At 41.0% G+C, this 24,761-nt stretch overlaps 2 protein-coding genes across 10 annotated transcripts in view; one reads left to right on the plus strand and one right to left on the minus strand.

Moving 5' to 3' along the window:
- Positions 1 to 24,761, plus strand: part of ANKS1A (ankyrin repeat and sterile alpha motif domain containing 1A) — a 254,914-nt gene that overhangs the window by 137,796 nt on the left and 92,357 nt on the right. For all 8 annotated transcript variants that reach the window (XR_011974180.1, XM_072641817.1, XM_072641818.1 and 5 more), the window contains 2 exons: positions 3,462 to 3,582; positions 22,754 to 23,343. Coding sequence is in view for 7 of the 8 variants with exons in the window: in XM_072641817.1 (XP_072497918.1) it covers positions 3,462 to 3,582; positions 22,754 to 23,343 (711 nt within the window). In the remaining variant the exon portion in view is untranslated. The remainder of the gene's footprint in view (positions 1 to 3,461; positions 3,583 to 22,753; positions 23,344 to 24,761) is intronic.
- On the minus strand, positions 13,216 to 22,758 carry LOC140525983 (uncharacterized). 2 transcript variants are annotated; one of them, XM_072641826.1, is made up of 3 exons: positions 22,684 to 22,758; positions 19,370 to 19,579; positions 13,216 to 18,064 (listed from the first exon to the last, which is right to left on the minus strand). In XM_072641826.1, exon 3 carries the CDS (start codon positions 14,317 to 14,319, stop codon positions 13,231 to 13,233), a length of 1,089 nt encoding a protein of 362 aa, XP_072497927.1. In that variant the 5' UTR covers positions 14,320 to 18,064; positions 19,370 to 19,579; positions 22,684 to 22,758; the 3' UTR covers positions 13,216 to 13,230. The 2 variants fall into 2 exon arrangements, with proteins under 2 accessions (XP_072497927.1, XP_072497926.1); XM_072641825.1 differs by having other exon boundaries at positions 13,216 to 19,579.

The raw sequence follows: 24,761 nt of genomic DNA on the forward strand, positions 1-24,761 counted from the left end.
AATATTCATTACTTGAAGATGAGCTGAGCCAATGTAATAAAAAGTTACAGTACTAAGCTAAGTTAATTTATTTATTCAATGCTATACCAATCAGACCACCAAGGGATTACTTTGAGCTAGAAAAAAATAACAGTGAAATTCATCTGGAGTGAAGGGGAAAAAAAGATAAAAATTCAAAATAATTTTAAAAAGTAACCATTGTCAGATTTCAAATTATACTGCAAAATAGTAATTGTCGAAACTCTTTGGTATAGATTAAGAAATATGGAGGTTGCTCAGTTAGGCACACAACATGCAGCACTAAACAAGCCATGTTGTTGCTGTTGTTATTGTTGTTTGCCCTTCATTCTTGAAGAGGACCATGACATCAGGGAGGTGAGGACGTGATGTGTACGTGAATTGGATTTAAGTGAGAGAGGGCTGTACAAGGTCACCAGCCTCACTTTCTCCTCCAGAGAGAGGTCTGGGTCCAGTGGCTGGTTATAGATCAAGACAGTTATCTCAAAGACCCAGACTGTTGGGATAACAAACTTCATTTTGACTTGAATTTGCTGATCTCTCACCCTAAAGGTCTGGCATTTCTGTTGGCTATTGGATTAGCAAGAGAAAATCACAGTAGTCAACATTGCTTTTAGTTCCTGGTAGATTGGAATGATCATGAGCCCAGTGAAAGACCTTGGAAATTTCACCCAAAACCTGTGCAGCCCCACAGTTCATAGCAGCCTTCTGATAATGCCCCATTAGAGCAAGACCCCAGGGTCTGGAAAGACATGCCAGGAGGGTGGATAGGCTGAACCACAAAGGAACACACAGCTATTGTTTGCCCACAGTTGCTCCTTGTTTAGCATTGTGGAGCTGCATAGTTAGCATGCCACCCTGGCATAAAAGATGGTGCCATGCATAAGAACCTAAACTGTCCAGATCGTGTCCTCTCTGTCACTGATTTCCTTCCTATTTTTTCTCCTTCCATTTTGGTTATCTGACTGAAGATGACTTTACTTTAGACTTCTGATCACAATTGCTTAGCCCCTAGTTGGGACACATGTAGGTGTAGCCACAATACTTTTCTCTGCCTCTAACCCATCCCTCAATTTATGGTCCTATTCTTTATGTTTGTCCTTTATAAGCTGACCTATTGTTGGCTATGGAGATGAGATAACATTGTTTTGTCACCAGAAGTTTATCAGATTAATAACCAGATTAATAATGTAAATATACATTTTTAAATGGAAAAATTCTTTTTTGGCCAAATTGACTGCTACTTTCTTTAGGTCCAACTAGAGTCCACAGCAATTGAGTATTAGAAGTAGACCAATTAGCACTATAGTAAGTTTACAATTTTCTCACTGAAACCTGCTCCCCTTCCTCCCCCCCCCCCCCTTTGCCACTGGTCACAATTATACAATTAGGTTTTTACATTTCTATAGAAAAAATGTTGTTTTCTAATCATCAGAGAATAAGTTTCTTTCAGCTTTGTTTTATTGCCAACTATAGAAGAAAAGAAAAAGATTAAGAAAGAATTCATTAAAAGGCAGTATCCACTCAGTTGAGCTTTTTCAAACATGCTTACCCAGTGGCTTCTACATTTCTTGAATGAGAGTGAGGCAAGAAGAGTAGTTCACTGCATTGTTGTGTGTTGTATATGTGGTATATTTAATCCTATAGTCCATGGAAATCACAGAGTTGTATAATGTCAGAGACAAATAACCATTGAGTTTATCTAGTCCAATCCCCTCATTTTATGGATGAAATGATTGATGCCTAGATAGGGAATAGGATAGAGAGGAAAGGCATGGGTCTTTTTTCCTTAGGAAAGAAAGGGCTTTTTATTTGCATTGGACATGCAGATTTGTAGTGCAAATGAGGCAGTAAGTTATAATTAGTAGAGTTCAAAATAAGTGAAGAAACCTGGATCTCTTTTGTGATTACTAGATATAAGACCTTGAGCAAGTCTTTGGTTTTCATTACCTGTAAAATGAGGATGGTATGCTAAAATAAAAGCATGTGATGATTCTGTGATTCATAACATTTTATGTGAATGCCAGGCGTGCAGTGAAAAGAAGCCCTGTTGCTCTAATTGCCCAGATGGAAGTTATGAACTCTATCCTGCAGTTTTAAAGGAAACTGTGCTACAGGATAGTCAGTCCAGGCTGATACTGCAGGACAGATGGTAGGAGGCCTATGCTATCTGGGTGTTGGTCCTAAATTGGTGGCCAGGTGGCCCAATCATCAGGTAATGGCAGTAGTTATGTAGAAAGAATTCTGGTTACTCCTTAGGGTTTAGACTGATCAAGGCCTGAGGCTGACTTGTGTGTGTGTGTGTGTGTGTGTGTGTGTCTATGTGTCTGTCTGTCTGTCTGTGTCAGTCTGTCTGTCTCTCTTTAGTATGCCACACTTGTTTTAGACTGAAGCTATGGTACAAAGACTAGCTATGGTGGTTAGGTGCAAAAGTGACAAAAGCATTTCAGATCGAAGTTCCAGGAGCTAGCTTGTGTTCTATAAATTAAGCAGAAGCATTTTGCTGACTTTTATCAGTTCTAACTACTTTTTAATTTAGTCTTCTACCTAAACTTACATTAGGTAGTAGCAGCTAAAGTTGTCCAAAAGAGATAAATAACAACTGACATTTGCATAGCACCTTAGAATCCACAAAGCATTTTACATACATAATTTTTTTGATCCTCACAACAACTCACAGAGGTAAGTAAGAGTGTTATTCTCATTTTACATATCAGGAAATTATGCCTTAGGTTAAGTGACTTCCCCAGGTCACACAAGCCTTTTATGAGTCTTTTCTATTTGTATGTCTTCATCCACCTAAATGATGTTAAAGATGCTAAGTGGAAGAGCTGAGACTTGGGTTTATACTTTTATGGAAGAGAGAGAAAACTGGTTCCTAGAAAATTTCTTCCTTTGTCCACTGAAGCTCCCTAGGATATGTGGAGAAACTTCATAATTTCCAAAGTGTTTGGAAAGGAAGGGTTACAGAACAATCTGTTCTATTTTCAATAAATGTCAAGATTCAATGCAAAGGTCAGTTTTGTTCCAAACTGAGATTTTTATCCATTGAATAGTATGTCAGCGTATCAGATCTCAACTGGGGAAAAATGCGTCATGACCAAAAATCTCATAATTTTTTAGATATACACACACAGGAAAAAAAAACCAAACCCCTATACTATGTGGGAAACAGTGAAGGAACTTTTATTTTCTCCATCTTTTACATGGGTAAATTGATGCAAAGTCAAAATAGAATTCATAAAAAGCCATAGAGAGATTTGATGCATTTAGATAAGTTAGCTATTAATGATTCTTAGTTACATGCTTTATATCATCTCTCCCAGTATCCCCCTTCCCCTTTCCATTGCAAGAAAAAGGAGGACAGTTAGCTAGAATTTTTCATTTTTGCTTTAAATGGCCGTATAAGAAGTACAGTACTTTATGGTGATGTTCTTCATTAGGTCCCGGTCATGAGAAGTAGAAGCCAGGGGAGTGCACCCAAGGAGGAAGATGAGCATCCTTATGAGCTTTTGCTAACAGCAGAAACGAAGAAGCTAGTATCATTGGAGGGAAAAACAAAAGGTAAGAGGGTTTAATTTTTTTTAATTTTTCATGAAATATCATAAAATGGTTTTGTAAGTATGTGACAAGAGCAGAAAAGAAGCATGAAGGCTAGATATTTTTTGGGACAGAGCAGCTTATTTATACAGGGGATCCCTTATGGCACAGGTAGGGAACCTTTGGCCTCGAAATGGCCTTCTAGGTCCTTAGATATGGCCTTTTGACTGAGTCCAAGTTTTACAGAACAAATCCTTTAAGTAAGGGGATTTGTTCTGTGAAGTTTGAATTCAGTCAATGGGCCACAATTGAGGATCTAGAGAGCTACAGGTTCCCTGCCCCTACCCTATAACACGAGAACCTGTTGTTATTCCTTGCCATGGCTTTTTTTTTTTTTAAAACCTGTGTCATATACCACTTAGAATAGCCTTCCTGACTTTTCAAAAGTGAAATAAGGAAAAGTTAGCTAAGCCCTCTACAGAATGGAAGTCAATATGAAAGGAGAGACCTTGTTAAGTGATAAAATAGAGCAAGGACTGATTTGAGGTGTCTCAACTTAATACGCTGTAAATTGATCTTATAGGGGAAAAAGAAATCCCAGCATTTCTGCTCTTTTGGATCCAGACTGACCACATAGTCATTGATTCTGAGTCTTAACCTCAGCCTAGTTGGCACATGTGCCTCAGGAGGAAACTTTCATTTGACTGTCTCTTAGTAACTAAAGTACTCTTCAGCCCTGTCCTACTTTGGATACTTCTGCTGAATTCAGTTTCCCTGGCAAGTGAACACTACGGAACTGAGATATAGCTAATTGATACAAATGTAATCACAGGAGAGGTAGTATTGCTTGATAATCTCAGGCTCTTCATAAATAAAGCATTCAATCCCTTTTAGGGGAAAATAAGAAGTGGGTATGTGTTTTTTTCGCATAATTCAGAAGGAAACTGGCTCCTCATTTTCTGTCTACTCTCCAACCCTTGACAGCCTATGGGTACATGACAGGTCCCATCATGGGGTATTAGAGATCACTTTCTGTTCTACCACACTTCTAGGTTTAGATGGGGAAGGTAGAAGAGATTTTTTTTCCAGCTGCTGTTTGCGATGGCGATATTTTTAGTTGTGTATGTGATTTATAAAGGTTATTCTTATATAAAGGATGCTCCCACACAAGATATTATATGCCTTCTTTTTCCTTACAGAACCTTATAAGTTTTTTCAGGTTTTGGAGCTTAGTGTTGGTGTTCCTGTCACTTGATAAGCCATTGTGGAATTTTCCCCTGAGGAACAACTTCATGAATTTAGTAGTGTTTTCTTACCCATATTTAATAGCATGTTCTATACCCCTATTGTACATTGTGTCAGAATAAAAACCCTGTGACCCATGTGTGGGAAACCTAGACATGAGTCATACTTAAGTTTTATTCAAGAGATTTCCTTAGATTTTCAAGGGTGGGGACAAGAGTCAAAGAGAGAAACTTATCCTTTGGATGAACCTTGATTCATGTGATCCCAGAGTCTTTGGAAGTTCCTGGTCCCACAGCTGACATCTATAAGATAAGGGGAGTTGGACCAATGATCATTAAGGTAATATAGCTGATCCCATGATATTTCTGGGGTACAAACCATTGAACCTGGCATAACTTAAAGCTCCTAATGGAGCTTTATCATCATTCCAGAGTTATCATAAATTTAGTATTTCCTTTACAAACTGTATTCCAATCAAGCTGACCTTGTCACTATTCCTTATAAGCATTTTATCCTTTACGCTGGTGTAGCACTAATGCTGTATTCACAGTGCCTACAGTGGCCATGAATATCCTGGCGCAATTCTGAATTGTGAAATACAACAGACTCTCCACATGGAAGACTGAACCAAAACAGTTTTTCAGATACTAGAAAGCCAAATCCATCATAGTAACAAAACTCTATATACAATAACAGTGCAGAGAACAACACCATCCCCAGGCCATTTCCCTGCTAAGCTTCCCACAAACCAGCTCTCTTAAACAAATCACAGTCAGGCTCCCTTAAACAAAATCGCAAACATGCTCCTTCACTCTCAGCAGCCTTCATCTTTCCTTAGCTCTGACTCCTCTCATGACTAACTTCCTCTCAGCTCTGCTCTAGTTCTGCCTCTTCCTATTCCACCCTTCCTGTTCTACCCATTTAGCGAATTCCTCCCACCACAGGCTCTGTGTGACCCAGACAGTTTACTTGGGACTATTAATGAATGGGAAAGATCTTCCCATTTAAATTACCTTTGCAGCCAACTATCCCTAGTCCTTGAAAGGTATATCCTATCCTCCATCTCTAAGAATTCTAAATTCTCCTCAGTGCTTGGTTCAGGTGCTACTTGCTTCTATATGGGACTTTTCCTGATTTCCCCCCAGTGACTAGTAGCTCCTAAGATTACTTTCTAATTCCCTGTGTGTATTCTGTATTTACTTATGTACGTACTTGTTGTTTTCCCCTAAAGCCTTTAAGCTCCTTGAAGTTCTTGGACATTTCAGCCTGCCTATTTTCCAGGTGCTTAATACAGGACTTCTTCAATCAATCAGTATTTACTAAGTGCCTATTCTGTGCCAGGCACTATGCAAAGTGCTGGGGATATAAAAAAAGGCGAAAAACAGTTTCTGTCCCCAAAGAGCTTACACTCTAATAACATGCAAACAAATACATAGAAAGCAAGCTACATACAGGATAAATAGGATATAATTGACAGAGGGAAGGCGCTAGAAATAAGACTCAAGGAAAGCTTGTAGAAGGTGGGATTTGAGCTGGGAATTAAGGGAAACCAGGGAGGTCAGTAGTCAGAGCAGAGGAGGGAGAACATTGTAGGCTTAGGGGAACAGTCAGAGAGAATACCCAGAGCAGAGAGATAGAATGTATTGTTTGAGTAACAACAGGGAGGCCAGTGTCAGTAGATCAAAGAGTACATGTTAGGGAATAAGGCATAAGGAGACTGGAGAGGTAGAAGAGAGCTAGGTTATGAAGGACTTTGAATACCCAACTGAGCATTTTATATTTGGTGTTAGAGGTGATAGAGAGCCACTGGGGTTTGTTGAGTTTGGGGATGGGTGGGGTTGACATGATGGGACTTGTACTTCAAAGAAAATCATTTTTACTAGTTAAATGGAGGCTTGATTGGAGTGGGGAGAGACTTGAAGCAGTAAAATCCTTCAGCAGTCTATTGCAGTAATCAAGGTGGGAGGTGATGTGGGCCTGTACCAGAATGGTAGCAATGTCAGAGACAAAGGGATGTATTCAAGAGATGTTGCAAAGGTGAAATTGACAGGTTTTGGCAAGAGGTTGGATGTAGATGGGTTGAGACATTGTGAGGAATCTAGGATGACTCCTAGGTTGTAAACCTGAGGGACTGTGAAGGTGGTGTTGCCCTCTACAGTAATTGGGAAGGTAGGAGAGGGGGACTGTTTAGGGGGAAAGATAAGAGTTCCATTTTGAAAATATGAAATTCAGGATATCTACTGGACCTCCATTTGGAGATGTCTGAAAGGCTGTTGGAAATGCAAGATGGGAGGTCAGTAGAGAGTTTCAGGCAGTTTAAGTAGATCTGAGAATCACCAGCATAGAAATGGTAATTAAATCCATGGAATTCACTTTACCAAGTGAAGTGGTAGAGAGGGAAAAGAGAAGAGGGCTCAGACAGGAACCTGAGGAATGCCTACTGCTAGATGGCATGATCTGGAAGAGGATCCAGCAAAGGAGACAAAGGAGGAGTGGTCAGGTAGGAGGAAAACTAGGAGAGAACCCTATCCTGAAAAACTGGAAAGAAGAGAATATCAAAGAGGAGAGAGTGATCAGCAGTGTCAAGGCTGCAGAGAGGGCCAGGAAAATGAGGGTAGAGAAAGTTAGACTTGACAAGTTTGACAAGTTAGAGATCATTAGTAACTTTGGAGAGAGCAGTTTCAGTGGAATGATGACATGCAAGATTGTAATTAAGAAGATAGTAGAAGGAAAGAAATCAAGACAGGTATTGTAGATGACCTGTTTGAGGAATTTAACTACAAAGGGAAGAAGAGATATAGGATGATAACAGGAATGGAAGGATCAAGTGAAGGTTTTTTCAGGACAGGATATGGGGGAATTTATAGGCAGCTGAAAATGAGCCAGTAGAGATTAAGAGATTGAAAATAAGTGAAGCAGTAGGGATGACGGAGGGGTAATCTGTTGGAGGAGGTGGTATGGGATGGAATCACTCAAACAAGTAGAGGGATTAGTCTTAATAAGGAGTACAACCACTTTGTCATGTAAGACAGGGGTAAAGAAAGAGAACATGGAAGAAATCTTTTTTTTTTTTTTAATTAATTTGTTTTCAGTTTTCTACAATCACAATTTTCTCCCCCTTCCTTCTTCTTCCCTCCCCAAGACAGTACGCAGTCTTATATGGGTTCTACACATATATTCTTATTAAACACATTTTCACATTAATCATGTTGATAGAAGAATTAAAATGAATGGGAGAAACCATGAGAAAAACAAAACAACATAACACAAGAGAAAATAGTCTGCTTCATTCTGTAAGAAGACATCTGAGTGATAGAAGATGAAGAATTGTGGAGAAGGGAATTCTTGGCAAATGACCTCATTTTTTTTCTTGTAAAATATGAAGCAAGGTTCTCCGCTGAAGTGGAGGGTGGGATAAGAGGAGCCATAGGAGGTTTGAGGAAAGATGAAAAGGTTTGTAAGAGCTGCTGTGGAGGGTGGGATAGTGAGTTGACAAGGTAAGTACAGAAGGCTTGCCTAACAGCAGTGAAGGCCCAGTTGAAATTATATAACATATATCCCCCACCTCAACCAGTGAGGTGAGGACAATGAACGTAGGGACAGTTGGTACTGAATGTGTGGCCAGGGAGGCCAGGTCATCAATGAGCAGCCAAGTTTTAGTAAGTGTTAGCAGATGAAAGGATCAGGAGAAGAAAAGAAGTAAGAAGAAGGAAAGTTTGTTGCCTATAGAACAGGCCTTCCAGAAGGCACAGATGGGTGGAATTAGGTTGAAACTTGGTGGTCAGGGGGGGGGGGGGTTGAAGGGATAAGAAGGAATCGAATGTTGGATTGTGGGGAATGGAGTTTGAATAAGTGAGAGTTCAGAATCACAGGGATGTGATGGCTACGACCAGGTGTGATCATGTAAATAGACAAATAATATAGGTATTTGATGAATGCTTGCACACCCATTGTTATGTGATCCTAAGTGATTGGCAGGCACTTAGTCATCTAGAGTAGACTTGTTCTTATTTGGCTTTGGTCCCTCCAGTGCCCAAGCTGAGATCATTACAGAAATTATAGTTTTAACCCCTAAAAGGAATCAGCTCAGAGGAAGTCATTTTGTTCAGTCATACGCAACCCTTCAGGACCCCATTTGGGATTTTATTGGCAATGATATTCGAATGGTTTACATTTCCTTCTCCAGCTCACTTTAAAGATTGGCTCCTCACTGGTGACTTGGCCTTCCTGACCACACATTCAGAGCTAACTGTCCCTACGTTCATTGTCCTCACCTCACCGGTTGAGGTGGGGATATATGTTATACAATTTCAACTGAGCCTTCACTGCTGTTAGGCAAACCTTCTATATTTCCCTTGTCAATTCACTATCCTACCCTCCACAGCAGCTCTTTCAAACATTTTCATCTTTCTTCAATGGCCAACAAGGTTAAGTGATTTGTTCGTGGTCACACAGCTAGTAAGTGTCCATGGCAGATTTGAGTTCAGGAAAATGAGTCTTCCTGACTTCAGGCCTGGTGCTCTATCCACTGGGACACTAAGCTGCCCCAGTGGCTAAGGAGCCTATGCACAACCCCTTAGTGGTCAAAGGAAAACCCCAATTCTGGGTCTCTTTTCTTTTAAGACTATATTTTACATACTTGCTCTTTTCATTTTTTTGCAAAGAACTGAACAGAGCGAGTATGTAGAAATACAGTCATTGTGTTTTCTGTTGGGTTGCTACTTCCAGCTGCACCTTGGAGGCCAGTTTGTTTTTGTGACTACAAAACTGGTATAAGTAGTGTGTGTGTGTAGGTGTAGTTTTCTTTCTGTCATCTTTTGGAAGTTATATACCTAGTACTAGATTTACTGGTACAGTTGTAAATGATTTTTTGGGGTATAATTCCAAATTGTTTTCCATTATGGATGTATCATTTCACAACTCCAACAACAGGTGCATTAATGTGTCTGTCTTCCCTTAGCCCTGCCAACATTTGCCATTTTCATATTTTTAATCTGATGACTGTGAGGTAAAACCAAAGTTGTTGAAATTTGCCTTCCTCTTATTAGGGATTTGGAGTATTCACTCACATGGTTGTTGACAGTTTTCACTGTTTTTTTTTTAACTTCATATCTTGAATATCAGACCTTTATTAGACATATTTGTGGTACAAGTTTCCCCAATTAGCTGTTTTTCTTCTAATTCTAATTGCATTGATTTCATTCGTGTAAAAGCTTTTAAATTTTATGTAGTTGAAATTGTGCATTTTATCTTCTATATTTACTTCTGTCCCTTATTAATAAAAAATTCTCTTCTAGTTATGGTTATGCAAGGTATCTCCTTCCATTTTTCCCCCAGTTTTTTTTTTTTTAATGATGTGGTCTTTCATTTTTAGGTCATGTATGCAATTGGAGCTTATTCAGTCACTTCTGCTGTAACACAACCCATACTTTCCTAAAAATCACTGTACTTTGCAAAATTACCTAATAAAAAACACAGGGCTTATGGGAAAAATGAGAATAGGGACAGAAAGAACACTTCTAATGACAGACATTTATTTTCAGTGTTGCCTCTGATGGTCTGCAGTGTGGATTTCTTTATCACTGTTCCTCAGGAGATTGTCATATGTTCTCTTATTTCTTTCAAAGCACTTTATTATTTCAAGCTTCTCAATACACTGCTTTGCATTTTTGGACTAGAATGCTTAGACATATTTGGGATATTGAATGAGTGTTTTTTAGATAGGAATGCTCAAAAATGTGAATGAATAGCAAAACACAACCTTGTGAACTGAAGTAGCTGCTAGATGTTTGAGGGATGTGCTTGTGTGTATTTTGTGTATTCCTTTGCAGTTCAGTTTAGCCACATACACTTTCTCTGCATTCACCTTATGTTTTTCATGTACAAAATCATGCATAAGCAAATGCAAAATTCATGTGTTGCTCAGATGTCCCCTAACATATCAATCATAGTGAAACAAATTCATGTTTTCAAAACAAGCATTGTAGCTGAATTGATTGTATGTGTTGTTTCAGACATGATTTTAGTTTTCTTAACAGTTTCTGTTTAATAGGAAGTATTTATCCCAGTAGTAGGTAACCTCAGGTTTATTGAACACCAAGCTACTAAGATGTTTGATTACTTCTAGGTCTTGCTTACCTAGTCAGTAAGACCTGATCAACTTTTCTGGTTTTTCAGCCAGTTCCAAATAGTTTTGATCATTACTGCTTTATAGTAGAATATGTCAAATCTTCTTGAGAACTTTTTCAGATATATTAAGATCTTTTTAAAGGGAATAGCTTGATAGATTCTATGTTTGTAAAGACATAAAACAAGAGCCTTTTCCCTCTCTTTTATACATATACATTCATACACACACACACACATACACACACACACATTCCTATACTTCATAAAAATTATCTGTGGATTATGACTTTTAGAAGTGTTATGACCTACAGAAATTCCTCCTCTCATCACAATTCCTGTCTTCCATACAAATTTTCTATTTTCCCACCCTGCCCACTTCCTCCTTTGAATCTATGTGGTTTTGAGATCTTGGCATCTGTTTCTCTTTCTTCATTGATGAGAGAGCATGAATGGGGTGGCTGTGGGACAGAGCCATCCTTGTTAGTATGCAGAGTAAGCATCAGAACTACTCCTGTTGGCAGAATTCTGAGTCCACCTAGAGGGCATGATCATCGCTGACTGCTTTGCTGCATGCACACCACCTGAAAGACTAATGAACTCCTTCAGTTGTAGAAACATGAAGGAGGAAGTAAGTTAAGAACTAGAAGGTGATAAAGAGAAATGAGAGCCTGTGCTTTCCAGCATTGAGTTGATAGTTCAGTAACAACTATAGCTGGCATTTTGATGAAACATTAAGGCTTGCAGTGGACTTTACAAATATTATCTCATTTTATCCTCACAACAACCCTAGGAGTTAGGTGCTAGTATTCTAATTTAATAGATTAATAAAAGCTGGGGCAGACAGAGGTTAAGTGACTTGCCAAGGGTCAGAGAGTTAATTGGAGTCTGAGGCTGGATTTGAATTCAGGTCTTCTTAGCATCAGGCCCATAACTCTATCCACTATGCCACCTAGCGGCAAGGACATTTAACTTCCTAATCTCTGTAAGTAATAGGAAGGTTCTATGAAATATGGAGGCAGGTAGTTTTCAGCAGTTATCTCTTCTAACCAACCTTCAGTTACCTAGTTTGCATATTTCCCCCATATTCTGATCCTTTCACTTGACCCCAGAGCAAAAATGCTCTTCCTGCATGACCCATGCATGCAAATTAATTTGAAAGTGTGACCCCTTTTTATTCTGGTGTTTGTGGAACTGAATCAATTGTGAGACAGATGTGGCAGTTCTTTATTGTGATTCAATAACTTTTAGGGGTTAATGTAAGACATTTTAGACTATAGCAATCGAAGACTTTTTTTTTTTTTTTTTTTTTTTTATTAAATTTATTTATTTAACTTTTAACATTCATTTTCACAAAATTTTGGGTTACAAATTTTCTCCCCTTTTATCCCCTCCCCCCCCAAACACCAAGCATTCTAATTGCCCCTATGACCAATCTGCTCTCTCTTCTATCCTCTCTCTCTGCCCTTGTCTCCATCTTCTCTTTTGTCCTGTAGGGGCAGATAGCTTTCTATACCCCTTTACCTGTTTTTCTTATTTCCTAGTGGCAAGCACATTACTCGACAGTTGATCCTAACACTTTGAGTTCCAACTTCTCTTCCTCCCTCCCTCCCCACCCCTTCCCTTTGGAAGGCAAGCAATTCAATATAGGCCATATCTGTGTAGTTTTGCAAATGACTTCCATAATAGTTGTGTTGTATAGGACTAACTATATTTCCCTCCATCCTATCCTGTCCCCCATTACTTCTATTCTCTTTTGATCCTATCCCTCCCCATGAGTGTCGACCTCGAATTGCACTCTCCTCCTCATGCCCTGCCTTCTATCATCCCCCCCACCCTGCTTGTCCCCTTATCCCCCACTTTCTTGTATTGTGAGATAGGTTTTCCTACCAAAATGAGTGTGCACTTTATTCTTTTCTTTAGTGGAATGTGATGAGAGTAGACTTCATGTTTTTCTCTCACCTCCCCTCTTTATCCCTCCACTAATGAGTCTTTTGAGTGCCTCTTTTATGAGAGATAATTTGCCCCATTCAATTTCTCCCTTTCTCTTCCCAATATATTTCTCTCTCACTGCTTGATTTCATTTTGTTTTAAAGATATGATCCCAACCTATTCAATTCACTCTGTGCACTCTGTCTCTATGTATGTGAGCGTGTGTGCATGTGTAATCCCACCCAGTACCCAGATACTGAAATGTTTCAAGAGTTACAAATATTGTCTTTCCATGTAGGAATGTAAACAGTTCAGCTTTAGTAAGTCCCTTATGACTTCACTTTGCTGTTCACCTTTTCATGGTTCTCTTCATTCTTGTGTTTGAAAGTCAAATTTTCTTTTCAGCTCTGGTCTTTTCATCAAGAATACTTGAAAATCCTCTATTTCATTGAAAGACCATTTTTTCCCCTGAAGTATTATAGTCAGTTTTGCTGGGTAGGTGATTCTTGGTTTTAGTCCTAGTTCCTTTGACTTCTGGAATATACTGCTCCATGCCCTTCGATCCCTTAATGTAGAGGCTGCTAGATCTTGTGTTATCCTGATTGTATTTCCACAATACTTGAATTGTTTCTTTCTAGCTGCCTGCAGTATTTTCTCCTTGACCTGGGAACTCTGGAATTTGGCCACAATGTTCCTAGGAGTTTCTCTTTTTGGATCTCTTTCAGGCGGTGTTCTGTGGATTCCTTGAATATTTATTTTGCCCTCTGGTTCTAGAATCTCAGGGCAGTTTTCCTTAATAATTTCATGAAGGATGATGTCTAGGCTCTTCTTTTGATCATGGCTTTCAGGTAGTCCCATAATTTTTAAATTGTCTCTCCTGGATCTATTTTCCAGGTCTGTTGTTTTTCCAATGAGATATTTCACATTATCTTCCATTTTTCCATTCTTCTCTCTTTGTTCTGTGATTTCTTGGTTTTGCATAAAGTCATTAGCCTCCATCTGTGCCATTCTAATTTTGAGAGAACTGTTTTCTTCAGTGAGCTTTTGAATCTCCTTTTCCATTTGGCTAATTCTGCTTTTGAAAGCATTCTTCTCCTCATTGGCTTTTTGAACCTCTTTTGCCAATTGAGTTAGGCTAGTTTTTAAGGTGGTAATTTCTTCAACATTTTTTTGGGTCTCCCTTAGCAGGGAGCTGATCTGCTGTTCATGCTTTGACTTCATGTCTCTCATTTCTCTTCCCAGCTTTTCCTCTACCTCTCTAACTTGATTTTCAAAATTCTTTTTGAGCTCTTCCATGGCCTGAGCCCATTGGGTGGGCTGGGACACAGAAGCCTTGATTTCTGTGTCTTTGCCTGATGGTAAGCATTGTTCTTCCTCATCAGAAAGGAAGGGAGGAAATGCCTGTTCGCCAAGAAAGTAACCTTCTATAGTCTTATTTCTTTTCCCTTTTCTGGGCATTTTCCCAGCCAGTGACTTGACCTCTGAATATTTTCCTCACACCCACCTCACCTCCTGATCCTCCCAGCCCGTGTTTGTGGTCTGAGATTCAAATGCTGCTTCCAGCCTCAGGGCTTTTGGCGGGGGCAGGGCTGCTATTCAGTATGAGATTATGATCTGGTGCTGAGATCGGGGCAGGGCCACCTCTCAGGCTCAGTTCCCTCAGGGGGTTTATGCGCAGACCTTCCGCAATGGATTCAGGCTCCCGCCCGCTTGGGGAGCCCCTGTCTGCAGCCGCCTCTCAGCTTCTACCTCCCGGGGGGGGCCTGAATTATGGGGGCACCCCACTCCCCTCTCGACCCGCCAAAGAGACTCTCTCACCCACCCCTGTCACCTGTGGGTGGAGGGACTTGTGCGGCCGCTGGAGATCCCGTCCCTGAAGCCTGCTCGGATCTGTTTCTCTCGGTGCCGCAGCCGTGGCCGCAGCAGGTCTCGGCTGAGCTTTGTGTCTGCAGCGCGATGGACCTTTTGCGAGAGGTTTGCAGATCCCTCTGTGGGTGGAGGGACCCGTGTGGCCGCTGGAGATCCTGTCTGTGAAGCCTGCTCGGATCTTTTCCTCTCGGTGCCGCGGCCGCGGCAGGGCTGCGCTCAGCTCCCAGTCCCGGCGCCCAGTCCGCAGCGCGAAGGACCCCCCGGCGAGAGGTTTGCAGGTCTCTCTGGAACAGAAATCTCCCTCGCTCCAATATTCCGTGGCCTCTGGGTGCGGAATTCGCCGTGAGTTACTTCCCTGTAGCCATTCTATGGGTTGTGGGTTCAGAGCTATGTGTATGTGCGTCTTTCTACTCCGCCATCTTGGCTCCGCCCCAATCGAAGACTTTTTTACAATCTCCAGTAATATATTATCCATATTTGTGTACAGGTCTTCTGACTTTGTGCATAGTCTGTGAGATGATATGGTAGACAATCTGGAAAGATTCAAGTAATTTACAAAGGGAAAGCCAGAATACATGCTTCTGAGTCTCTTTGAATTATTAGATGGTAAGTGGAGGTAATTGACCCACCCGGTTTACTGGCTTTGTAGACTTGCCAAAAAGCTTAGTGCTCCACAAAAGACAGAATTACTTTTTGGGGGAGTGTGGGGATTAATTGGGCTGTCTCCCTGTTCAGATTTCAAGGATACTAGCTCAAGTTTTCCATCCTTGTTCATTAGTTTCATCTCCAAAGTGGTCCCTCGCATCTTTTTGATAAAGGTTGACTTGGGAAAACTGCAGCTTGTAGGTAGTCTAGCATAAGGTGTCAGCTCTTATCCTCATGTCCTTGGAATATGTTTTTATAAGACATGCTACTTATTTTCTAATCTTTCTTATCGGTTCCTTAATTGTGGAACTTGAAGCAAAGTAAAAGGTTGAGTTTGGGCTCTTTGGGTGGCATTGTGATCATGAGAGTTGGAAGAGTAGGTGTCCAGTTTCCCTCAATTCCTCAGGAAGTATTGAGCTTTACAAGACCTGATTCTAATACTGTCATATAGTCATAGGGTTTTAGAGCTGAAGAAGACCAAATGTCAATAAGACATTTGAGGCCCAGAGAAGTTAAATTATTTGTCCATGGTCACACAGTTGGAAGTATCAGAGCTGGCACTATAATTGAGGCCTAAGTCCATAGTGCAGTGTTATATCCATTCTCTATTCTTGGGCAAATTACCCATTTTGGACCTTAATTTCCTTTTAGATCTTCACTAAAGTCATTTCCAGTTACTCTCTTTGTCCCCTCCCAGATCACTGCCCTTCTCATGGCAGAGGGGCTTCCATTGCCCAGTGAAACTATGAGCTGTGCTGTACAGGGTTATCCAAGGTCATAGTGGAGAGTTCTGACAAAAGGTGATCCATTGGAGAAGGAAATGACAAACTACTACAGTATGTTTGCCAAGAAAATTCCATGAACAGCATTAAAATGATAAAAGATATGACACTGGAAACTGAGCCCCCCAGGTTAAGAAGGTTACTGGCATGTTACTGAGGAAGCAGGGGACAGCAAGTAGCTCCAGTACTAATGAAGTAACTGGGCCAGAGCCAAAAGGAAAGTCAGCTGTGAATGTGTTTGGTAATGAAAGGAAAATTCAGTGCTCTAAAGATCAGTATTGCATCTTGGGTGTCAGTGAACTTAAATGTATGGGAATGAATGAATTTATTTCAGGTGATCATTACACATACTGTTGTTGGCAAGAATCCCTTAGAAAACATGGAATAGCCCTCATAGTCAATAAAAGGCTGAGAAAAGCAGTACTAGAGTATAATATCAAAAATGACTGAATGATATCTGTTTGAATTCAAGGCAAACCATTCAGCATCACAGTAATAACAAGTCTATGGTCTAACTACTGATGCTGAAGAGGCCAAAGCTGATCAGTTCCATGAAGACCTACAACATGTTCTAGAAATAACACCAAAAACAGGCCACATTCATCATAAGAGATTGGAATGTTAAAGGAGGGAATCAAAAGATAATTGGAATAACAGGCAAGTTTGACCTTGAGGTACAAAATGAAGTAGAATAGAGACTAATAAAGTTTTGTCAGGATAACTCACTGGTTATAAAAACCACTTTTTCAACAACCCAAAAGGCAACTCTTCACATGGACATCACCAGATGGTCAATATTAAAATCAGATACTTTGCAGCCAAAGGCGGAAAAGCTCTATACAGTCAGTAAAAACAAGACTTGTAGCTGACTATAGCTCAGATCATGAGCTCCTTCTTATTTTACAAAATATAGTTGGTTGTTGTCCTTCATCTTCGAAGAGGACCAAAATGACATCGCCATGATAAAGTGAAATTTCAGTGTGTCCAACTATGGCTGATCAGACCAATATGAGCTTGGAATGCTCTCCCATGGGTTGGGCACTGATAGTCTGCATGAGTTTTTGAGTGGGTACTCCAAATTTGCACATCCTGCATTTACTTTATGCTGTCTCAATTCTGCTTTGCTCATAGAGCACAACACCGTTTCCGATGTGGGCATGCCATGCTGAGCAGTCCTGTGCCATTGCCTCCCATGTTGCACAGTCAAATCCAAAGTTTTTGAGAGAGACCTTGAGAGTGTCCTTGTATTGCTTCTTCTGGCCACCATGTGGTCGCCTGCCCCATCCAAGTTCTCCATAAAACAGTCTTTTTGACAAGTGTACATTTCGCATTCGAACAACGTGTCCAGCCCATAGGAGCTGTGCTCTCTGAAGCATAGATTGAACACTTGGCAGTTCAGCTCGAGCAAGGACTTCAGTGTCTGGTACCTTATCCTGCCAGATGGTCCTCAGAATCTTCCTAAGACGATTCACATGGAAGCGATTGAGTTTCCTGACATGGCACTGGTAGACTGTCCATGTTTCACAGGCATACAATAATGACGTCAGCACAATGGCTTTGTAGAGCTTCAGTTTGGTAGTCAGTCTAATTACCTCTTCTCTCCCAAACTTTTCTTTGGAGCCTCCCAAATACTGAGCTAACTCTGGCAATGCATGCATCAACCTCATTATCAGTGTGTACATCCCTGGAAACTATACTACCAAGGCAAGTGAACTTGCCCACATCATTCAGAGTTTCTCCATTTGTTGTATCCAATGGTTCCACATATGGATGGTGTGTGGTGGCTGATGGAGCACCTTTGTTTTCTTGTTGTTAATTATTAGGCCAAAATTAGCACAGGCAGCAGAGAATTGATCCATACTTTGTTGCAATCTCAGCTTCAGAGGCTGCATTGAGTGCACAATCATCTGCAAACAGAAAATCATGCACCAACACTCCCTCCACTTTGGTCTTGGCTTGTAGCCTTTTGAAATTGAAGAACTTACCATCAGTATGGTAATATAGAATTAAATTGAAGAAAGTAGGAAAAATCATCAGACTGTATGGATATGACCTAAATAACATCCTTTATTAATAAGAAGTAGAAGTGATGAATATATTTAAAGGCCTGAATATGTTATAGAGTGCCTGAAGAACTGTGGACAGAGATGTGAAACTTTGTTCAGGAGGCAGCAACAGAAAAAGCATTCCAAAGAAAAAGAAGAGCAAGAATGCAAAATGACTGTCTTATGAAGCTTTATCAATAGCTGAGGAAAGAAGGAAAGCAAAAAATAAAGGAGAAAGAGAAAGAAATGCCCAACTGAATGTAGAATTCCAGAGAATAGCAAGGAGAAATAAGGTTTTCTTAACTAAGTAATGCAAGGAAATAGAAAAAAACAGTAGAATAGAAAAGACAAGAAATTTCTTCACCTTATCTTCTATTTTTTTCAAATTTTTGGTTTTGTTTACTAACTTCTTGGTTTAACTCATAGTCATTCATTTCCCTGGACTCAGTTCTCTCTTTCAACGAATTATTTTGTTCAGTGAGCTTTTGAACCTTCTCCTCCATTTGACTATTTCTGCTTTTTAAACCCTCCTTCTCCTTATTGGCCTTTTGGTCCTCTTTTTCCAATTGAGTTAGCCTCTTTTTAAAGCTGCTATTTTCCTCAGCGTTTTTTTGGTTCTTCTTTAGTAAGCTCCTAACTTGTTTTTTAAGGTCTTCTATTGCCTGAGCCCATTTTAAGTTCCCTTTGGAGGCAGAGGCCTTGACTGTCTCTGACAGCATGCCTTGTTCTTCCTCATCTGAAGGGATTGGGGGGAGACACCTGTTCCCCAAGAAAGTAACCTTCTATGGTCTTATTTTTTTTCCCTTTTCTGGGCATTTTCCCAGCCAGTTACTGGACTTCTGAGTTTCCTCTCCACAACCACCTCGCCTCCAGTTCCACCCAGCCAGTGCTTGGGGGGCTGAGATTCAAATACTGCTCCCCAGCCTCAGGGGCTTTCGGTAGGGTAGGGCTGCTATTCAGTGTGAGATTAAGTTCAGCTGCTTTGGTGGGGACAGGGCTGCCACACGGGCTTAGTTCCCTCAGGGGGTTTACAATGAGACCTTCAATAATGGACTCGGGCCACTGCCTGCTTTGGGAGCCCCTGTCCGCTGCTGCCTCCCAAGGGGGCCTGAGTTATGGGGACACCCCGCTCCCCTCTCAACCAGTCAAAAAGACCCTCTCACTGACCTTTGGCACCTGTGGATTGAGGGATCTGTGCTGCTGCTGGAGATTCCGTCTCTGAAGCCTGCTCAGATCTGCTCTTCTCGGTGCCGCATGGCCAAGGCAGGGCTGGGCTCTGCTCCGTGTCCAGTGCACGACAGACCTTTCCCATCGATTTTTCAGGTCTCTGTGGAACAGAAATCTCCTCCGCTCCTTTGTTCTGTGGCTTCTGCTGCTCTAGAATTTGTTGAGAGTTCTTTTTTACAGGTATTTTACGGGCTGTGGGGTAGGAGCTAAGTGTCTGTGTGTCTTTCTACTCTGCCGTCTTGGCTCCTCCAAGAAATTTCTTCAAGAAAATTAGAGATTTCAAGGGAACATTCCATGCAAAAATGGGCATGATTAAAAACAAAAATAGTATGGATTTAACAGAATCAAAAGAAATTAAGAAGAGGTGGCAAGAATACACAAAATAACTATACAAGAAAAAGTTTAACATCATCAATAACCATGATGGTGTGGTTGCTGATCTAGAGTCAGAAATCCTGGAGAATGAAGTCAAGTGGACCTTTGAAAACGTTGTTAACAATAAGGCTAGAGGAGGTAATGAAATTCTAGCTGAGCTATTTAAAACCCTGAAAGATGGTGCTGTTAAAGTGCTATCTTCTGTATGCCAGCAAATTTGAGAAACACAGCAGTGGCCACTGGATTGGAAAAGATCAATTCATATCCCAATCCTAAAAAAAAGGCAGTGCCAAGGAATGTTTATATAACCAAACAATTGCACCCATTTCACATGCCAGCAAAGTTGTGCTTAAGGTTGTACACGTTATGCTTCAGCAATATGTCATCCAAGAAATACCAGAAGGACAGGTTGGTTTGTAAAGAGGTAGAAGAACTGAAGAACAGATTGCCAACATTTGCTGGATTATGGAGAAAGCAAGGGAGTTCCAGAAAAAACCCCTGTTTCTGCTTCATTGACTACACTAAAGCCTTTGACTATATGGATCACAACAAAATGTGGCAATACTCAAAGAGATGGGAGCACCAGGTCATCTCACTTGTCTCCTGAGGAACAATACTTGTAACCAAATATGGTATAACTGATTGGTTTAAAATTGGAAAACGAGTATGACAAGGCTGTATATTGTCACCTTATTTGTTTAACTTATGGGCAGAGTACATTTTGTGAAATGCCGGGCTGGATGCATCAAAGGCTCAAATTAAGGTTGCCAGTAGAAATATCAATAATCTCAAATAGACAGATGATACTACTCTGATGGCAGAAAGTGAAGAGGAATTCAGAAACCTCTTGATGAGGGTGAAAAACGAGAATGTAAAAGTTGGCTTGAAGCTTAACATCATAAAACCCAGAGATCTTGGCAACTGGTTCCATCACTCCCTGGCAAAAGAGGGAGAAGAAATGGAAGCAGTGTAAGATTTTAGATTCTTGGGCTCAGAGATCACTGCAGATGGCGATGGCAGCTATGAAATTAAAAGATGCTTGCTCCTTGGGAGGAAAGCTATGACAGATCTGGACAGTATAGTAAAAAGCAGAGACATCACTTTGCCAACAAAGGTATAGTCAAAGTTATGGTTTTTCCAGTGGCAGTGTATGGCCGTGAGAATTGGACTATAAGGAATACATTGAAGAATTGATGCTTTCGAATTGTGGTGCTACAGAAGACTTTTGAGAGTTTCTTGCATAGCAAGGAGATCAAATTAGTCAATACTTAAAGAAATGAATTCAGGCTATCTATTGGAAGACCAAATACTGAAGTTGCAGCATAAATACTTTGGCCCTGAGTGGACAGGACTCATTAGAAAAGACCTGGTGCTGGGAAAGATTGAAGGCAAAAGGAAACGTGGATGGCAGAAGAAACAACATGGAAACAACAAACATGAACTGGAACAGATTTTGAGAGATAGTGGAGGATATAAAGGCCTGGTATGCTATAGCCTTTGGAGTCATGAAGCGTCAGACATGACTGGACAATAAAAACCAAATCTTTTCTAGCTCTAAAGTAATTTGATTCGACATATACATTTTTCAGACTAGTTTACAGGCTCACTTTTACCTTCTAAGAAACCAGAGAGGTAAATTTTTTAAAAATTCACTCATGTGCATTAAAAAACTACTTTCAAATGTAGCTGTTATGTTACTGATAACCATTTTAGGAACTGCCTTCTTCCCTGATAAACTTTTCTTCTTAATGAGTTAAAATCTTTGATAGAACTTAGGCTCAAGTTAAGGTTGGGAGGCCCTTGGGTGACCAAGGTAAATGTGGAGGTATTGCCAATGTGTGCCAGTTGGCAGTCTGAGTCAGTTATTCATGCTACTCCAAGACAGTTTTATTTGATATCATGGGTGTGTATACAGTAGTAGCTAGTCTTGTGAACTAATAGTGTCAGGTTTCTGGGGCATGCAGGAGGTCTTCAGAGGATCACAAATGTGTCCTGGCACTGACAGATTAGACCATTTTGTTTTCAGTGGTATCAGCTAAGGTTAAACCTAAACAAATAGGAGCAACTGGGAGGATTTGAAGGGAGTGAAATGTTCACATTCTTAAGTCTGTGCTCGCTGAGGAAGGATGAGGCGTGGAGTTCATAATCCCCTGGGGAAGGAAACAGTTATTTCTCTGCTGTTTTGTTTTGCACATTTAGGTTGAGGCATTCCAGAAGTTGCAGGTTGTGTATCATGGTCTCCAACTTTTCCCTGTCTTTCCTTGCCAAAGGAAGGGAGGGTGACTCTAAATAACACTTTGGCCTTTATGGAAATGTATCTGATGTTCCAGGAGTCTGTCTTGCTAGTTAGTCCCAGCAAAAACTCCTGCATTCTCTGGTGTGTTCTCTCTCCCTCTCCCTCTCCCTCTCCCTCTCCCTCTCCCTCTCTCCCTCTCCCTCTCCCTCTCTCCCTCTCCCTCTCCCTCCCCCTTTCCCTCTCTTTTTTCTTCTCCCTTTTTCTTTCCCCCTTTCCCTCCCCTGCTTCCACACTCCAATAGCACTCTCCCTCTCTTTCTCTTTCTGACACTCTCACTTTCACTCTCCTTATCCCATGTTTAAATACTTTTTCTCACTTGTGTTTTCTCTGTAGGATATTGTTAACACCTTTTCAGACCTAATATAGCAAGATCTGATTGTTAATGTTCACCGAAGTAAAACAACAAGGGAAACTGCCAGATTGCATAAATCAGGCCAGTGTTTGGAATTTCATAAATGCAGTGACTTTGGGTACAACTTGAGCATTGAGAACAATACAGAACTGTTCTTCTCTCTCTGTTTCTCCCTTTTCCTTGCTCTTTCTGCCTTTAAGTCCCCATCCTGTTCCCCTACCCCCCTCTTACTTGGAAACTTGTGACTTCGTTGTCTTTTGCTGAGTTTAATTTTTTATTTTTCTTTCCCCATGTACTCTAGACCACGGAAGGAGCAGGAGCAGCCGGAGCCAGGACTCTGCAGAGGGACTAGACGGGCAGGTCCCAGAGCAGTTCTCAGGTCTTCTACACGGCTCTTCTCCAGTGTGTGAAATCAGTGAGGACCCTTTCCAGCTTCTTTCCACTGTCAGCCAGGGTGGTTCTGAAGGGTCATCCAGACAGGGCACAAGTCACGAAGTTGCCATGCAGCTGGAGGATGCTGCTTTGCGCACTCCTGGATCTACCCGGCCCAGCCTTCCTGACCAAAATAAGAAACTGGGTTATTCAACTGGCCTGCCCACCAACCACAGCCAATCGGACCCTGAAACTTTGATGCATGAAATATCTCAGCACCCTGGTGGTGCTGAGGAAGCAGGAGACTGGAGTGGGACCAGGAGCTGGGCCCCTCCCACTAGCAGACCAAAAGCTGAACTTAAACTCAGTCGCAGTTTGTCCAAGTCAGACTCTGATCTCCTGACCTGCTCACCAACAGAAGATACCACAATGGGGAGTAGGAGCGAGTCCTTGTCCAACTGCAGCATTGGGAAGAAGCGGCTGGAAAAGTCTCCGTCCTTTGCTTCAGAGTGGGATGAGGTAAGGCTGAGCTCAAATCATAATGTATTTGGCTCTAGGATACTTTGTTTGTGTACTTGGTTAGCTGAAGTCTGTGAGGTGTCTCAGTGCGTTGACTTCTGGGACAGGCAGGGAGTGGTTCTGCTTTGTGGTTCTGCTGAAAGATAAACCCCTTTCCTTCTTTGAGTGTCTTCCCCAAGCCTCATTCCCTATTCTCCCCTCCCTCCAGCATTTTGGAGTTTTACTACATATTGGTGCAGATCTAATCCATTAACAGTTAACTGTTAGGACTACAGCTCCACTGGCACAAAGCTAAAGGAGGCACATACAACTCATAAAAATGACATGCTATTTCAAAATATTTGGATCCCTTCATCTCTGCTGCAGTAATGACTGTCTCACTGCCTGGGAATTTGAGAAGCATTAGTACATATTCTCAGAGTCCTGGGGAGAGAGAGGAAAGACGTAGAATCTTGGAGCAGCTGTGTCCTATTGCTGGACCATATGTCAGATTGGGGGATGGGGTTGGGGGGAGTTTAGGGGAAGCTTACTGACACAAGGGATGTACAAAAAAGCTGTTTCATCCCCCACCTGCCACATGAATGTATTTACTCTATTCTCATGAAAGAATAAACCCTTCCTCTAGGACATGAGTTCTGCCCATCCCACATTCTCAGAGTTTGTGAGGCAAGGACTATGTAGTTGAGAGGACATAGGAATATTAAAGGAGGAGAAAGAAATTAGAGATTGTGACATAGATATTAAGACCTAATGACTTTCTAACAGAAATGTTGCAAAATTGTTGACAGCTTATACATGAATATTTTGTAGTGGCCTGTGACAGGTCTCATGAAGAGGAAAAAAAAATGTATTTACTAAAGGCTGTTAAACACTCAGGGAATGTTAAAGAGCTGCTTCTTATGGTGAGGAAACTGCCTTTGAAATGCCTCCTGGGCCTGCCTCCCAGTAACATTTCTAAGAGATGAATTTAGCTTTCTGAGAGGAGAGGAATTGCACAGCTGACATGGCCAGTTAAAGAGGCTAAGTGCGGATCCAACCAAGTTAGGTGGTAGTTATAGCCTCCAAACCAAAATCACTTCCTTTCTAGGTATGGGGAAAAGAATAAATTTGGGGGCTTAAAATCATGGATTTTGAGCTGGAAGGGGACCTTGAATGTCATCTAGTCCAACCTCCTCTCTTTTTGTTTAAAAATTACATTATTGTCTTTTGTTTTTATATTACTCATATTTCCCCATTTTCCTCCCACTTCCAGAATACCATCCTTTTTAATAAAAACTAGTAAAAAGAAAGGAAGAAAGAAAGAAAGAGAAAGAAAAACAAGGGCAAAAAAATCACTACAATTCAACAAAACTTGCCAAAATATCAACCAAATGTGACATCATATGTTGTGTTCCACAAGTCTATTCCTTGTCTCCAAT

This window comes from Notamacropus eugenii, chromosome 2, assembly GCF_028372415.1.
Source record: "Notamacropus eugenii isolate mMacEug1 chromosome 2, mMacEug1.pri_v2, whole genome shotgun sequence".
Taxonomy (NCBI): domain Eukaryota; kingdom Metazoa; phylum Chordata; class Mammalia; order Diprotodontia; family Macropodidae; genus Notamacropus; species Notamacropus eugenii.

What these genes read in the sequence shown, in the direction of transcription:
- LOC140525983 (XM_072641826.1), bottom strand. Translation starts at nt 14,319, where the DNA reads ATGCCCAGAAAAGGGAAAAGAAATAAGACTATAGAAGGTTACTTTCTT.